At 42.2% G+C, this 18,518-nt stretch overlaps 1 protein-coding gene across 1 annotated transcript in view; it reads right to left on the reverse strand.

Annotated features, from left to right (window-relative positions):
- LOC147666261 (NBAS subunit of NRZ tethering complex-like) overlaps positions 1 to 18,518 on the reverse strand; it is a 359,627-nt gene that overhangs the window by 254,496 nt on the left and 86,613 nt on the right. The window contains exons 4-5 of the mRNA XM_086949183.1: positions 12,249 to 12,384; positions 2,882 to 2,950 (exon numbers count right to left, since the gene is read on the reverse strand). Of these exons, the coding sequence (XP_086805309.1) occupies positions 2,882 to 2,950; positions 12,249 to 12,384 (205 nt within the window). The remainder of the gene's footprint in view (positions 1 to 2,881; positions 2,951 to 12,248; positions 12,385 to 18,518) is intronic.

Consider the following 18,518-nt stretch of genomic DNA (forward strand, 5'->3'; position numbering starts at 1 on the left):
GCAGCTCACTTGTGGATACTGGAGGGAATAGTTATGGAAGGAAATAAAAAAGCTCTGGGACCATGTGGACGTAGCAGCGTGGGCGGGCGCTCTGGGACCTTTTATGGCTACCACAGAAATCTAGGCCACATAAAGTGTTTTGTAGCCACATTACATACATATGTGGGACACAATAACAGTCACTTACCATATCACATCCTTACCCTAGCCCCCACCCCGATTTGGCGCCAGGATAGGAACATAACAATTTCCTTAAATGGAGGGGAAATGAATGTTGGATGATTGCCGGAGAGTTTCACATGGGGCAAATCTATCCTTTGATGATTAAAAAAAAAAAGGCCTTTGGGAAACAGAAAGATGCATGTACCAACCAATTAGACACTGGGGGTTGCAGTGTGGCATCATGGAGGCTGCAACAAAAACGTTCCTCAGTGGGAGAAGACATCTCAAATCATGGGAAAAAGTGATGGGTATTTAACCTCTATAGATTTCTTAGCTCCCTTAGATTGGCAGGCTGTTGGAATTCCATGATGAAATGGGAAAGGGATCTTCGATCCGAAATATCAGGAGATAGGTGGGTAACACCATCGAGACATATATAAAAATAACTTATCCACACAAAAGAGGGAGCCAGCACTGAAAATCACTACATGACTCCAGAGAAAATAAACAAAATGTATCCAGGGACAACCAGTATGTATTGAAGGGATGAGACAATGTAGGTACATGTGGCGTCGAGCTGCCTGACAATGTCAACTTATTGAAAGGAAGTGCTAGCCACTAATAGAGAAATTGTGGGTTTCTCTATACCTGCTGACCCTGCAATCATGACTTTGGGCATTAGCCTGTGGGGCTGGAGGAGGTAGGAAGATGACAACGGAAACTGATTTGCCAACTCTTCCTAATTGCCCGCCTTATGTTATCTGGGCATTGGAAACAAACTGCTAGTTCGACATGGCATATATGAAGCTGGAGCATGCAGGAGGCGATGGAAAGATTGCCAGCATATAGCAATAATGTGAAAGAGACCGTCACATGGACATGGCAGCCAGTCCTGGATTACATGGGGAAGGAGCAGACAGAGATAACATGTCCTTCAAGGCTCAGACCGCCTGACTGAGGGGCTGCGGTACATGAAAGAGGGAGGGGGAGTCACATTTGAGGGCGGAAGCAGTGGTGGGTGTATGAGGGTTCTTCGACCAGACTGAACCTGTCTTCGTGTGGTGGCTGGGGGTATCTTGTTTTAATTTCTACGTGCTTAATTGATTGTACTTTGACCTCACATGCTATGTTCAATACAAATAATATGGCATTCAAAGGTCAATATATGAATTGTCAGAATGTGCCGGTAGAAGGTTGAGGATTTTTATAATGAGACTGCTACACCAATGCTAAGAAAAATGATTGTTTTCAAAAGGTATTTTAAGGTAAATAAACGTTCTCGCATCTTATGCTAGGATACATTTAAACGACTCAAAATCAGGATCCTGGTTTCCCAAACAAACACCACCCACCTACACGCCATTTATCATCCTAAGAGGTTCAAAGCAAATGTTACCGCCCACTTCACTGCATATGTGAGCTTTAACCTCATTTAGTCTCTGAAATATGTAGTTCTACTGATTTTAGCATCGATTAGGGCAGGTGATGCTGCTCCTCTATGGTTCTTCTTTCTTAGTGCCGTGACATGCCGTTAGGCGTAACCATGCGCTTTAAAAATGTGCTTATTATTAATATTACTATTACCGATTTTTGATTCTTGAGAACCTAACTCGATTGCACAAACTCACTCGGCACACTTCCCAGTCCACACACAAGAATGAAATAGTAGCTCCCACCTTCTCTGAGCGCAGTGACATCAAATGTAAATGACCACACAAATCAGTTCAAATCATTTTCTCTATTCACATTCTTATCCCCATCCATATTAAAAATTAAAAGGCCACAAACAATCCTCACCCTTAGTACATATGACAAGTGCACGAACAATGAAAGATGGATTTCATCACTGAACAAGCCATCTAATGTAAAACAACTAGATGACTACGCGGACATGAACCAGGTGGTGAATAGCTACATCATCATACAGTGGTAAACAAAAGGGCCCCTCTCAAATGGCAGAAATCTAAACTAGAGACAAATAAGCCCTGGTTGTATGACAATGTGTGCAATCTTAGCTGATGCTTCACAGTAAACTCTGGCACCAATCCAAGCAAACCTACTCTCAGGTGCCAATTTACTATTGGTCAAAAAGTGACCAACTGACCCTTTTCTCTGTGAGCGCCACTGGCTACCAGGAAACTCGAGGATCGCCTTCAAACTGTCTTAGATGTTTTCACTTGCAATACAAAATATAAAGCTGAGATGTGTGAAAAGTGCCTTTAGCTCACTCCTGGATGAAAATTCTCTAAGAACCTCATAATGCCGCCTTTCCCAAATACATCAGGGTGCTGCTGCGTTACATTAGAACGTTATTAACATAACTAAATATGATAAAGCAATTGATGAGGAAAAGACAAGGTAAAAACGTGGGTTCATGCAGGTACAGAGGTTTCACACTTCAGACGGTGACAAAAGACATGTATGCACTATATACTGAAACATAAGCAGCTCAGAAATACTTGTCTTTATTGTATGTGAACGTCCTAACATCTTTACATAGGACTCACTACAAAAAAAACGTTATATTGAATGGAAAGCAATATACCAGCATCTTTAGAAGTAAACCTTTCATGAAAACTTGAAATGTTTCTAGAGGATGCAGGCATCTTAAAAATCAATTAACACCTTCTTCAGATCGTGTGCAGTATTCACAGAAACGATCGGAAATGCGGGCAGGCTGCAGCAACAATAATCCATTACTTAAGGAAAGCGCCAATACCTGCTCTTTTCCACGTCCGCTGAATAAACGGAAGTCCATAATCCTCATTAATCCTCTTCTTTTCGCCGCCTGTTGAACAAAAGGATATCATGCATCGCAGTGTTAGCAAAAAAATTAAAATACATCACAATTCTTGATTCTTTTTCTACCTCGGGAGGGAGCGGACGTCAAAGAATCCAGAAAACATCGAAAGTCATTCAAGTGTCAATGATTAAACTTCAGGTTGTATGGAGCTCCCCCGGGGACAACATAAGCTTCATTACAAATATTTAAATGTATCAATGCTTACCAGAAAACGTTAAGCTGATGAATTAAACCATACACATTTTTTAAAGTTCAGCACAACATGTATCTACAGTATCATTTTCATGCATGTCACAAGAAACCTTTTGAATCACACTATATTTATCAGTGAGGAACCACTGCATTTCATTTTTAGGTCGAGCCTGGGCAGCGCGTGCGCTGCTCTGTGAGGCATGCTGTATACAGGTATGGACATAAACTCCGTCCACTCTCCGTCCATATTTTTCATTGGCATGTGTCATTGTCCTTTGTAAAATGTAGCTTTTCATTGGTTAATAAAAGACACTCAATTGATGGACAGAATGCAGAACAAATCAAAACATTCACCCCCAGTCAAGAGATCTGGGTTAAATCCATCATTCTTTAGCTCACTCTGCCACCCCAGTTCAGACATGGCCATATGCAAACCAGTCTTGACCCTGTGCCTCATGGGAACAGTCCACCCCGAACTGCCAAGCCAGGTCCTCCCTGGACCAGAAACAGCATCCTAGGACCAGTTTTCAGCCAAGATAGCTAGAATCCAGTGGCACAGTGAGCAAGGGACCCACGTCTGGCCATACCCAGCGCACTTAGGGCGAGGAAGCAAAAGACACACAATTGATGGACGGAATGCAGAATAAATCAAAACATTCACCCCAGTCAAGAGATCTGGGTTAAATCCATCATTATTTTGCTCACCATGCCACCCCAGTTTAGACTCGGCCATATGCAAATCAGTCTTGACCCTGTGCCTCATGGGAACAGTCCAGCCCGAACTGGAGACTATTGTACGCCCCAGTGGTTCATTCGGTCTCTTGTGGATTTTAGGCAGGAAGTATATAACTGGAACCCTTGGAAATTTCTTAGATAAAAATTCAAATTCCTTAGGTCCCAGCATTCCTTTATCTAGACCTCATTTCAAAAGTGACAGAACTTGTTCTTGTATTGCCTTAGTGGGATCTTCACTAATGACTATATAGCACTCTTTATTTTCCACTTGTGATGTTCCTTCTTTCAAGTACATTTCTCTAGGCCAAATGACAAGGGCTCCCCCCCTTATCTGCCTGATTGATCACCACAGTGCTATCATTTATCAAAGCAGAAATGGCCTTTTGTTGGTCTGAATAATAATTCTTTGGAAAAACTTCCCTCTCTTCTCTAGCTGTGTCAATAAAGACATTACTGCTTGTTCATACGCAATCACAGCCTTGGGGATGCCATGAGAAGGTGGAACAAACTTAGATTTGTTGGCTAGCCCTGTTGTCTCCAGGTTCCCTTTATACTCCTCATCTGAAAAAAATGCCTCTAATCGTATCTTTCTGCAAAACTCCAGAGTTTCCAGTTTTAATTTTGTATAGTCTGTAACCCTGTTCGGGACAAACTTTAATCCTAATTCTAGGAGTGATCTTTCACTATCACTTAAAACTTTTTGAGACAGATTCACTATGGGGCTTTTACTCACGATTTGTAATATTGCCTCTTTGTCCGCATCTCCCACGGCTGCTGTTTGATTCTGACTTTGTCTTTTGGTAGGCCTTTGTCTAAAAAAGGACCCTGTTTATTTTGTTGGCCAGATCTTGGGTCTGAGTCAGAAGATGATTCAGACGATGAAGTCTCGGAGAAAGTCGTGAAATCTGTTCCTTGACCGCCCCTGATAATTTACAAGAGCTTTACGTGATTCCCCTGTTGTATATTAATCCTCTTTAAGATAGGGGTAAGCCTGTTCCAAACTGAATGCTTTACTGTCTTTATCAAATTTCGCAGATTTATAATTAATCGTGTGGTCTTTAAAGGTCACTATTTCCTTTTCAATTTTTTTCAAGCAATGACTTCGCTTCAGCTTCCGAATGATTGTCTTTTAATTCCTGTGTGAGTTTATCTAATTCTTCTAATTCTTTTTTACGTAACCTCGCTGCGGTCTCAATGGTATGGACCATAAGGTCACGACTACATTTAGTGCTTATACCACTGAATCCTTTTTTGTACTCAGGATCGTCAATTAAACTAAACGGAGTATTTTTTATTTGCAGCCCCCACGGGATTGTTCCAGCCTTTAAGTGCTGCAGTAAAAAGTGCCCATGTAATTCGGTTCTGATGTGCTTTTTGCTCAACCTGGTTAGGCTGTCAACCTCACTTTGCTGTTTGGCTTGAGTGCTTAATGAAACTGCCGAGAAAGGAGAAGGTGCTGAAACTAAATGTTGAATGTGTTCCTCTGTAAAAGAGAGAGTATCCTTTTCTGACATATTTATGAAGGTCGTTGAAAACAAGACTTTCAACCAGACAGATGAGTACCTATTTATTGGCTCACTTTCTCTGTCATGATCACCCTCGCGAGTAAAAACTCACACAATAAATGGACTGAAAAAGAGGGTTCGGCCCAATCGACAGGACCCAGGAAGGGCCTTTTAACATTAAGTTTAACAAAAAAACCTGGAGTCCTATTCATTTATTTGAAAGAAACCACACTATATGCTTTTAGTGGTTTGGGTTATTTATTTTACCCTTCATTTACTAGTTAAACATTTTTTTTTCTAGAAATTCTATTTTTTCAGAGAAACACATATTTCAACAAAAGAAAAAAATCAACGTTCAACATTTATGACATTATTGTATTCAGAAGGCATACAACATTGATACTTTCACATAAACTCAAGGTCCACAACATGTAGAAAAAATTAAAGACAAATTAGACCCATATATATCACATATATATGTATATCAAAACTGCACATCAATCTTTCTTAGTGCATGAGCAAATATTTAATGTTAAAATATTCGTTAAATCCTGATCTATTTGTATTCCTTCAAAGGCATAAATTGATTATGTCTGCCGACGCGTTTCTAGCCTCGAGTTTAGGTCTCGCCTGTCAATGCGCATGCACATTGAGCTTGCGAGACTATAGGGGCTTAAACAGACTTTAACTAGACTGGCGATTTGATGCTGTGCCCGTGCGCTTTTAGGTCAATGCGCAAGCGCATTGAGCTAAAATGCGCGTGCACAGCATCAAATCGCCAGCCACCTGTTCCCCAGGTTGGCGCCTCCGCTCCTGCTCTCTCCTGGCTGCTCCTCCCCTAATTATTCACCGCCGGTCGGCCGTACTTTAACTTTCACGGCCGGCAGGCCGTGTCTCGTTTTATTTTCTCAATATTCTTGTCTCTCTGGCTGTTCACTGTGTTTTTTTGTTTTGAACTGCCACAGACACCGCGCTCCCCAGCCACCAGCACCTCCCCTCTCTCTCCCTGCAGAAAAAAATAATGGTACTTCATCTGATTTGTTCACTCTTACACATCTTTTCTCCCTTCTACTCCTTAACCATGTACTCCGCTACATTCCTTTCTCATTTTAAAATGTTCGTGTGCAATTCAACATTTTCTTTTCTGCCTCTATCCGTTGTACCATTACTTGTCCCCTTTCCTCCATTTCATAGCCCGGATCTGTGAACTAACCTCACCTCACACCATTCCTCCATATTGATTGTATTCTTAGTCTACCTCCATCCACTCCCATGTATCTCATCCTCATGCGTACTTCGTTCTCCCGTGTATCTCAAACTACATCCTCACCCTCCATCCTAATAACGTGTAGTTGCATGTCCTATCTCTCTCTCCCTCCCCCCAACCCCAATCCTGGGCCCACTTCAAGTCCCTGGCCACAATGGTTTGTCTTGTGTAATGCTTCCGGTCAGTGTTCTTGCGAACCCTGCTTTTAAATCTTCCTCCTCCCTGATGAAAACCAGCTCAGTAAGGCAGGCGGCTGCTTGGATGGTTGAAAAATTTACTCTGTGAGGGCAGAACGCGGACATAGACAAGCGGGATCCCCGTAGGACACTAAATGCCCATTCTAGGGCTGGGAACATCGAGCCCTCTAGGGGAGTGCCCTTCTTTGAAGTGAATCCCATCTCCATTGGAAAGTCAACCCCTTACACGCAAAAGTCCCACCCCTATGTAATTAGCATTTGTTCAAGGACCCTTTACCGTTTTGAAAAGAGGTTTGCCCATCCCAATTTAGAGAGCCCCCACCCTTTTGATGATTGCCCTGTCCTCAGAGACGTCTGCTTTGTTAAAATTCTTAAGAGAGAAGCCTTCCTCGTTTGGGTTAGTTCTGACTATTTGGCATGAGTTGTGTCTACTTCAATGTAGCCTGGCACTTTATAAGCTTAATAATTCCATACAGTCGCAGAGGTTTCCTTTGAATCCGTATTTTCTTTCAGAATGCCTTCCCTCCAGTGATTTAGCATCAGTCAGAAACGTTGTATACCCTAGACCAAATCAAGGCATTTCTGTCGGCTTGAGGACTGCCTGCAAAAGGAACATCGAATTGAAACCACAGTTACGAATTCGTCCAGTCTCTGAAACAATGTAAAAGGAATATGTTTGGGGAAAACTCTGCCTCCTCCCCCTCCCCAGCCAGCTTGGTGCCGCCAGCACCTCCCCTCTCTCTCCCCGCACACAGCCTTGCTCGCATTTCTCCTCCCCCTCCCCAGCTGCCAGCACCTCACCTCTCTCTCCCTGCAGTTTCACAGCTGCCAGGCCGTGTCTCCCTTTATTTTTTCAGCCTCCCCTTTTTGCAGCCCCTGTTGTGCCGCCCGACTTGTTTCTGTTTGTTTTCTTCCTGTTGTGCAGGATGTGGCCCCTCTCTCAGCCGTTTAGCTTCTGCCTTTGCCAGTGCTTGTTGAATTGTGTCGTAAGCACAGTCCATTGCAACCGCGGAGCCCGGCCATTTGAGGTGTTATTTTTTTTCATACAGGCATACAGCCAAAGGGACCTAGATGTTGCTTCACACAGTACCAAGGCCATTTCACCCCCTCACCCACTCATCCTCACACACCCTCACTCACCCTCACACCCTCAACGCCCCTCACAACCTTCTCACCCTCTCTCACCCTCATACCCCCTCACCCTGACACACCCTGTCACCCTCACCCCCCTCATCCCTCACCCCTCACTCACCCTCACACCCCCTCACTCACCCTCACACCCCTCACCCACCTTCACACCCCCTCACACACCCACTCACCCTCACACACCCTTACCCTCACCCCCTCACCCTTACACACCCTCAGTTACCCTCACACTCACACTTCCTCACCATCACACACCCTCACATCCTCTCACCCTCACAAACCCTCACCCTCACCCACCCTCACACCCCCTCACCCTCCCTCTCCCTCACACCCTCACTCATCCTCACCCCTTCATCCTCACACACCCTCACTCACCCTCACCCCCCTTCACAAACCCTCTCACCCTCACTCGGCCTCACACCCTCACCCTCACACACCCTCACCCTCACCCTCACACACTCACACACCCACTCACCCTCACCCTCACACCCCCTCACCCCCCCACCCTCACACCCCTCAGTGCAACAACACATATTGTGTTACAATAGGTGTCACATTTGCGAAAGATAAAACTTTTGGCATTGTAAATAACAAAGCTATTAATTTTGCTATTTTCAAAACAAGCACATAAATAAAAAATGTGTCCTTTACAATACCAATAGCTCAAACTTTCCTAATGCGAGACCTATTGCATTGCTGTTCCTCTCTCCCCTGCTGCACTCTCCTGCTCTCTAGAGATGTGGCCTAACCACCAGAGCTGCCATCTAAGTCTCGTAAATACAAAACATGTTGCATTCCCAATGCTATAGGTGTCCCATTCGCGAAAGTTATAACTATTGGCAATGTAAATGACAAAGCTATCAATTTAGCTATTTTAAAAACCAACAAATAAATAAAATATTAGTCATTTACAAGACCAATAGCTCCAACTTTTCTAATGTGAGACCTATTGGATTTCCCCTCTTCCGTTTTTTTCTTCATCGGCAAGGCTGCAGCCGCCAGCCTGGGTTCGGAGCTGCACCATCCTGCAGCCCACATCTGCGATAACACAGAAAGAGTTCTTTGTTAAGCTGTACCCGAGATCAACCACTATAATTACCGAGTTTGGAACGGCAGAGCAGCACTATCTTGCTGTCGGAATTTGACCTTTTAATTGAAGCCTACTTAATGCTTATGGCATTTTTTAACTCGTAAATACATCAAAATATCCGTATGAATTATAATTCAAATACCTGGAAATCGTCTACCTAAAGTGACGGATACTGTTTCTGACGCCACTATGAGGACCAACAATTGGAAATAATAACCTGCAGCTTTTGAGCTGCCAGCAAAATAGATATTAATCCCATCAAGTGGGTTTTGATTCATCTACCCTTTTATCAACGTTAATGAAGTTGTCATCGATTTTCCTCCACCATATGAAGTAATATATACAAAATAGCCTTACCAACGACTCCTGAAGAAGGCAGTTCCCCTACTGCCGAAACGCGCGTCGAGTCTCTTTTTGTACTAACTTCCAATTATTTGCACTATTATTATGATGCATTTCGTTTTTATTGAATATGTATGATTTTTGCTGTCAAGAAGTACTTGTTTGACTATTTTAATGTATCATATAGTTTTGACTATTGTTCTTGAGTCTCTATATGATTTTTAATTACCGTTAATTAAATATATATTTTTACATATACACTAGCTTCTTTGACAATTCCTTTTCTCCACTGGTCCCAGCCTTCCATAGTCACTTACCTTGTAGATGGCCTAGGATTTTTTTACTCAAACTAACCACCAGAGCTGCCATCTAAGTCTCGTAAATACAAAACATGTTGCATTCCCAATGCTATAGGTGTCCCATTCGCGAAAGTTATAACTATTGGCAATGTAAATGACAAAGCTATCAATTTAGCCATTTTAAAAACCAACAAATAAATAAAATATTAGTCATTTACAAGACCAATAGCTCCAACTTTTCTAATGTGAGACCTATTGCATTTCCAATGCTTGTTTCAGTTACGGGCTTTCATCAGGGCTTCTTACTGTGAATCATATTGGTCATATCTACAAGAACAAAAAAACAATAAATTGTCGCTTTATTTCCTCACGACTTTCTAATTAATTTAGGGCAATTCCATCTGGTAGTGGAACCTATCTATTGTCTTGGCTTTTATCTTCTCTCAACCCAACTGCTGCCAGCAAGGTGTTGATATGTACTCTCTCAAATAATTTTTCTGCCAGACCGTGGGCTTCTTTTAAATCTCTTTAATCCACGGCTCTACCTCTTATATGCAGCGCCGAACGCGGGCGCATGTTTTTTCTTTACTATATATTCATTTTTTGTTGTTGTTTACAAGCGCCCCATGGCTTTTGGGTGTGCTCTAGAACTATTTTATGAATGTTCTTCAGACTTAAAAGAGCGAAATCAGGAACAGATCACTGCACTCACCTGGAAGAGAAAGGAAAGGCCCTGTATTACATTTTGGGATGTTAAAAGATGCCACTCCAAAAAAGAGGGAGGTGGCAGGCAGTGAGGAATCTGTGGTTAGATAGAGTATCCACCAGAAAGAAAGTAAAGGAAGGCAAGTAACTTGTTCTTTAGATAGATAATCCTAACATAGATTTCTCAACTCAGAATAGACAACAAAGCAGTACCTCCCCAAAGTGGAGGGGACTGTGGAGGGAGATCAGATCAAAATGTTTTGCAAAACCAAGCAGGCGAAGTGTCCTTCATACCAGACCTGGTTGTCAAGGAAGTAGTGCTCCAACGATGGAACCAATGGCCATTAGACTCCGAGCCACCATGAAAGACTGGGGATTTAAGGTGGGTCCTACAATCAAATAGTTTATATATATAACACAAGGGAACCCAAAGGTGCAATGAGCTAGGGACCTTGGGTAGTTACGTATCAACAGAGACAATGGTCCCTAGACAAGAAACAATGAATCCAAATAAATATAGGATTGTGAGGTTTTTCCCACGGCTCACAAGGACCACCATTGAGGACCTGTGCCCAGAGATGATATGAACTGCCTGACATCTTGATACCGTAGCAGCGGTTCCCGGGAAGTCTATAGCTCCATAGTGCATTATTGTAACTACTGCATCATATTTGGCTTACCCGTGTGGGCACTAGTTAGAATTGTGTTCATTAGGCAATTTATTGTTGTCCTGAGGATGAACCTTGTATTTTAATTGGGTTCGAAACGTTGTCGACCTGAATACACTAAATGCATAACTACTTTGTGATTTACTACTTGCATATGTGTATAATTTGTATTGTCTGTGTATGATTAATGATATTCAGACGGTCACAACTAGCCTAAAAATCCCCCTGTTCGTTTTCCCTTGAGTATGTTAGTCGGGCACCGGCTGGTGTCCCACTTGTATCACACTGATTTTTATATGTATTCTATTCATTGGAAATTAAACTGTCCGGCTGGACATAATATATAGAACTATTTAGTCTATATTTATTTGGACTCATTGTTTCTTGTCTAGGGACCATTGTCTCTGTTGCTACAATCAAATAGTGTCAATGTTATCAGAGTACACTTTTCTATATTTATCCCACCCTGTGGCAGCACCAATCTTAATGACTGAGCTGCGTCGCTTTGGAAGTATGTCTGGACTGCAGCTCAACAAACACAAGTGTTCTATTCCTCCTGCTGGCATATGCCAGAGTGCCCAGAGAAGACATGCTGAATGTGGGCCTGCAGTGGGAAACGGGCAAGTTTTGATATGTGGGTATGTGCCTGAGTAGCAGTATGTCTACAAGTGCAGGGTACTCAAAGGCTTAGAGGCATCTGTTAAATTTTGGAACAAACTACCAATCTCAATCATGGGCAGGATGGCTTTGGCAAACATGGTTTTCCTCCATCGTGGTTTATATACTCTACAAAACTCGACAGACTATATCTCACCCTTGACCTTGAAGACGCTTGATACAATACACATTTCCCGAGTGGGCCAGTAGACACAGAATGGTGCCCCTCCAACATATAAGGAGACAGGCTGGAGGATGGCTTGGACATGCCAGACTTGGAATTATATTACTTGGTGTCACAGCTATGCAAGATTTAATTCAATGTTATTGTACTACTTTTTGTAACATGGGAAATAACACTGTGGAGGAATCTACTGTGGTGGCTCCAAATTACCCTAGGCTAACTTGTGGGGGCATACAGTGCCTGACATGAGGTTCCAAAGCTAAAATGAATAATGTATAGAAATAAAAAGTACTTACAGTGGCAACATCATCTTCAGAACTAGTGACCTGCTTATAGTAGGGGGCGCCTGACAGTACTCTCCAGGCTGATATTCCACACTGTGCAGCTTTCGACACGTCTTGACTCGTCTCACAACCACCTACAAGCAAAAGTCTATATGGAATACAAAATACATAACAGTTAAAATTGTTACTGGCTTTTAATCAAGCTCAACAAAAACACAAGTTTTTGTACTGCGTTAAATTATCAACATTATAAATATAATACCATTGTTTTAAATTGTACAAAACATATGTTGAGTCTTACTATAGGTTATAACACAACTGTTCGCTATGTGTACTTTCTCATTGCATAGTCTTCATTTGAATAACTGCTTCCAGATGACATTTTACAGAAGCATTTGAACGAAAGGTTCGGAAAAGAGGTCGCACAACATCTTGCATCGCACCAGTGGCATTAGCCAAACCCCAGCTTCTTCACTGAAAGAGGACAGTGTTGCTGTTTTATTTAACACAGGCATAAGTGGTGGCTCCTCTGCTAAGGCGGAGGAGCGTATCCCCACTGCTCTCCGAGCAGTGTAAACGGGGAAATAAATTGATAATAACAGAAGTTATTATCCTTTTATTTTTAGAATCCGCCAGGTTAGGGCGGGCGGGGCGGGGCTTGGCTTCTGTGACGTCGGGGAGGAGAAGTGGTTGCTGAACTCTAAAGAGCGCATGAATGTTTGACCGGCCGTCTTGGCCTGGCCAAACAGTCATACACATTTTGCAATTTTCTCCACCTAGGCTGCATTACAGCCTGGGTGGAGAACATGCCCAAGCTCCCATTTCCCATCTGAGCGCGGAACCACAAACCCTCAGACCAATCACAATGCTGCTTTGCAGCGATGTGATAGGGTTAGGGGAGCCTGGGTGCTTGCTGGTTGAAGAGCTGAGGAGAGAACACGTGGGTTAGACAGTTGCTCAGGTAATTTTTATATTTTCTTTATTATTTTTTCCCCTCCCCTTTCCCACCACCCCCGTACCGGCCGCCACTGACTGTCATGCTTAAGGATTAAAAAGTGTAATTAGATTTCTGAATAGTAATGGCTCCTTAGAATCTGGTGTAGGCAAATAATGACTTGCAAATGTGGATTCAGTTAACCCTCTATATTGGACTTCTGGGACAAAGTGTGCGATTCAAAGGTTTACCTCTAAGGGACAATGCGATCACTGCATTAGTGACAGATTGTTTTGCGCACTTATAAAGAAAAGGATATATTTGAATTTTGAACACAAACTGTCAATGACTACTACAGTTCAAGGTACAAAAGTTGTTCACCGAAGTCTACTGTCAATGTACTGTGGAACATTGATGATAAACTATGGTGAAATTATAGGTAAACCACAAAAACCAACTTCAACTAACTCTAGCAGTGCGAGATAATCTTGACAACGGTGTGATCAGAAGGATCAAATGAAGAGATGAAAGATACCAGGCTGAGACACTGCCATTATTTCTAAATTAAGGCTTCATGTCTACTTCTGCATGCACATAGGTTAGTCGGCCCAAGCCATGATGAGAAGGATTTCTGTTTGATGTAATATTAGTGAACAAGTGCCAGAGTCATGGTTTACATGGTTCAATGTTGATCCATATGGGTGTGCTGTTTGGCGTGCATCTACTTCCTTCTTTGTCTTCGCCCTAGCAAAACTGAAGGGCATGGCCCTTTGTGGCCGAGTGGATGAGGTACACAATCCGAAATCTTACTGGAATACTTTCCTGAAGAACTTTAGATCTTTCTTGAATCTCCGTTCGTCTGAATTGAACGTGTAGTCAAGTCTGTTCCAGGACAGTCCTTCAGTTCCTTTCAATTAAGTTCTCTCATGTTTTGTATTAGTGCCACTGTTACTTAACTCAAGGTGGGAAGGTTAAAAAAAAGGGGTACTAGCAAAGAAAATATGAGGTTACATTCTGAAGGTACTTGGGTTCAGACCTCAGGAAGGCCTGATTTGGATGTTGAAATTAATGCTGTTCTCTATACTGGGAACCAGTGCAGGGCTTTCAAAGCTGTTGTTATATGACCATGTCTTTCAAGTCCTGCTGAGATGACCACACAATGGTCCGACTAGAGAAGGAGTAGTATCTTCTTGAGCTTGTTTAACTGATGGAGTGAGCCTTTCAACATTGCACTGATTTGTGGACTGACGAAAGAGCGGAGATTTCAGAGGGTCCCTAGGTTTATGTATTCAACTTATAAGAAGGTGATGAACGTTTAGGAATAGAGGAATACTAGGCCATGAGGCGAAGTGGATGGAAGCCAGTTTGTTTCTAATATCCAAACAATAGGATCTCCAACTTGGAATCATTAAGGAATAGGAGGATCTCCCTAATCCAAAATTAACCATACCTCTGCGATTCTCTACTCCTCTTTCTAGTCACAGAGGTTGCCTAGTTGGTGATGTTGGGTGGTCTAAGCCAGGGATTTATCATTTTCCCACACTGACCAGAAAAGAGAAGAAATGATCCTTGAGGTGTGCCACATGTAATTTTAGAACTAGACTTGGCTGTAACTATGTGGACCTGTTGGATCTGTGAGTGAGAAAAACTCAGATCCTTTTATTAATGCATTTGAAGTTCCCACCAAATCTTGCAACCCTCTTAGCAATATTTAGAGATCCATCATTCAATAAGCGGCTAATATGTCATCTTGGGATTACAAGCCGATTCTCATCTAGGCCAGAAGGTAACCTTCTCTGACATCAGTGTGTCAGAGGCTACAGGCATGGTCTTCAGCACCTGAACATTCATTCTACTCTGGTGCATGTAATACTATTTAGATGTCAAGATGAGAACATCCGCGAGCTATGTTACTACAGTACAGTTTCTTCATCTTTTTGCCAGCATGATGGTATCCTCTCATATAAATTCTGTATTGACTTTTGTCATAGTCACATTTGGTCTTTCACCATTTTCGTTCAAGTTTTCTTTTGAGGATTGCTATTATATGCTTTAAATCAGGTTTCTTTACCTTCTATTATTCAGTGACTATGATATCGCGTGTTGCTGTGATGTTAGAATAGAGGGATGGAGGACTTGTATCCGGGTCTGTTCTTGTCAATAGCTATCAAGAGAGGATGAAGCAGAAACTTAAGCTATGTGGCTCATGGGAACGGAGCTTCAGCCTCCACTGTGCAGCCTTTTCTGGAGGTGCACTAGCACAGACTGAGTTCGAGATAAGCCTTTGCTCGGCCCATGAATAGTGTGTATCAGCTTCTTTCTATTCACCTTCTGGGTGTATAAAAGGTCCAGTATGTACCCTGCTTGGTGAGAAGCAAGTGCATTAACTGGTTGAAACCAAGGTGGGCATATTCCATAGGAAACATGTTACCTGTTTGCTATTTTCATCCTCTGCCCACATGTTGAAACTTCCTACCACTGTGATTCCCTTGGTTCTGGGTTGGTGTTATTGGACCAGGGTGAGAAATTCTTCAGAGAAAGAAGAGCTGCAGCCATTATTCAGTAATTATCGAACAGATTTACCAAATCTTTAACATTTATTAAGGAACAGAAGATGGAATGTTCAAATGGTGTGATGGGAGGTTTTATGTCATCAGTGCATGGAAATTGCTTGGGGATGTAATGTCCAAAACACTTCCTCTGCAGAGACATCTCTTCTTGGCTGAGATCTTCAAATTTATGGTACTAGCTTACCCATGATTGTAGAGAAATCTACATTGAAATGTAGTTATGTGGTAGCGTGAAGGTAGAACTTGTGCATTTCAGTTAAGTCTTACATTTCGAAAAAGTGTTTTACTGTGGGAAATGCATTTATCAGGCCATTTTAGTTGGTTGCTTAATTTTCAGCTGGCCATGTAAACATGTGCTTAAAAAACCTTTTTGGATTTTAGAAATAGAGCTCTGCTTCCATGTCACTCTGTTTCGCTCTGGTGTTGAGGTTCAGTTGTAGAAAACCAAGGGACAGTAGCCGGACTGGTTAAGTATGAGCATGTTGTGTGGTCTTTGAAGGAAATTTTGATTGGGGGAGATCTCTGGGTGTTTTAGATGTATCTGAATGGATGCCCATGTTGGCACAGTGAGATTTTCGGCTTGAATAAATATCTGTACCTGAGCCAGAGCTACGTGACATGGCCTTGGCATGCTCAGCCCAGTAAACATCCCAGCTAGGGTATAATACAGGGTCATGAATTCAGCCAACCAATAAAATTCCCTGTCGGATAGATTACAAAACAAACTTTTCAATACTATATAAAAATATCAACCTCAACATGGTTACCTCTAGTTTAACATCATCTTTACTTTTATGTTACTTCTGTTCTGTTAAGGCAAATACTGAAATCTATATAAAGTACTAGAGAATGTGTTGGAAAGTGGATAATTAGTAGTGGTAAATGTGCCTCTACTACTGGCAATAAGGCAACTAACACAGTCAAGGGCTCTGGATAGGTCTCAGAGAAATATTCCTATGCTCAACCTTTGGTAGCTTGTCTGCGAGCATGCAGGATGAACTTCAGAAAAATGTATGTAAAGCATTTAAAAACATCAATTCAGTAAATAATTAAGACTCAACACACAATATAAATACAACACCAATTTATAAAAGTAGGAAATATGTTTATCTTTAAAATGACACCAAAACAAAAAGAAAAACAATGTAGGAAACTGGCGGTATTAGTTTTTAAAGATGTAGTACTATATAGCACATAGAAACCTAGAGTGCCTATTCAGACATCTGGTCGCACTCAACAAGGACCAAGTCAAAGTTTGAGGTCGACCGAGATAGAGCCCTGCGCTGCTACCCCTTGCAATAGGCCTTAGTCAAAGTTTTTACCTCTGACATACATTTTTCTGAAGCTTTTTCTGCTGGGGTCCCTTGAAGCTCTCCACCAGTCCGGATTCGGTGAGGGCTTGCCTTGCGACTAGCTCCTGGTCAAACCTATTGAAGTCAGACCTCTGGAGCTTTCCAGCGGGATGAACCAGTGATCCAGACTATCTCGCAGTTGAAGGTGGGCGGCCTGACTCTCGCAGTTGGGGCTGGTCAAGTCTGTTACCTTCGACTTCGAAACTTTTATGGAGCTTTTTCTCCTGGGGTCCTTCAATGCTCTTCACCAGGCAGGATGTGGTGAGGGTTTGCTGGCTCGGGGTTCGACAAGCTCCCGGCCAAACTCTGGAAGTCGGACCTCCAGAGATTTCCAACAGGACGAACCTGAAGGGTAGGCCTGCCGGCGTTGTGCGTGCTTCACTGAGGGCCTGATCTTGGTTGTTAGGTACAGCGGGGTGCAAGGGTTTCTTGCTTTTTAGACAATACCACTGGTCATGAATGTGATGCAGGTAGAAAGTAGGGTTAATTTGAGTTCTCTAAAAGACTTTTATAACACTGTCAGCTCTGCAATTCCCTTAATAAAGGTGCCTTCAGGTGCTGACACACCTCACGCACCAAAAACCCTTCCAATTCCAATGGCTGTGGACCAAGCACTATATACTTCAACTTCACTTTCAACGAAAATGGTGGAATTCCTCTCCCAAACACAGCTAGACATTTTTTCCCTATCCTCGCCAGTATTTAAGAAGAGCAGATATTTTTTCCAGATTTTAAGAACAAACATCTACATTTTTAGGACAGATGTCAACTATTGGATGCAGAAACAATGAGAGGTCATCCTTCAACCATGTAGACATTTTTTAAATTATAGGCAGGTCACTCTCAAGTAATAGACTGAAAATACCAAGTCAAGATGTTAGCCAAATATTTCTATTAAAAAACCTAATGTCTGTAGAGCAAATTCACCCGCACCAGAAAGAGGTCCGATGATCTTGAGCAAATCAAAAACTTAAAGAATGTGTGAACGCTTATTAAACCCAATGTACGCTGGAAGCTTAGGCCAGTAAGGAGCAGCTATCTGGTGCTCGGCTAACAGTAGTACAACATAAGTAACTTCCCAAGGAACGATTCTTGGAACCTCACAATCTTCTCAAACACAATCTCCAAAAGCTTGGCAGCCCATGTTAAAGTAATGTGATCGTCTTGCAGTAAACTTATATAGAAGCTAATGGACTGCTTCAAAGAACAGTCTCTGATGTAGGCCCGAGTTGCGTTGCGAAACTGACTCAATACTTAATAAAACATACGAGAGACCGAATACAGACCTAACCAGTTTTCTAAACGACACAAAACTGCATTTTTAGCTTTTTGAACATATTTTTATTGGGATTTATCATATGCAACTGTTGGATAAGTACATTTATAACAGTTAGTACATCACTTTTCCAGTAGTTTCATAATCGAC

Source organism: Lissotriton vulgaris, unplaced genomic scaffold, assembly GCF_964263255.1.
Source record: "Lissotriton vulgaris unplaced genomic scaffold, aLisVul1.2 SCAFFOLD_2284, whole genome shotgun sequence".
Lineage (NCBI taxonomy): Eukaryota > Metazoa > Chordata > Amphibia > Caudata > Salamandridae > Lissotriton > Lissotriton vulgaris.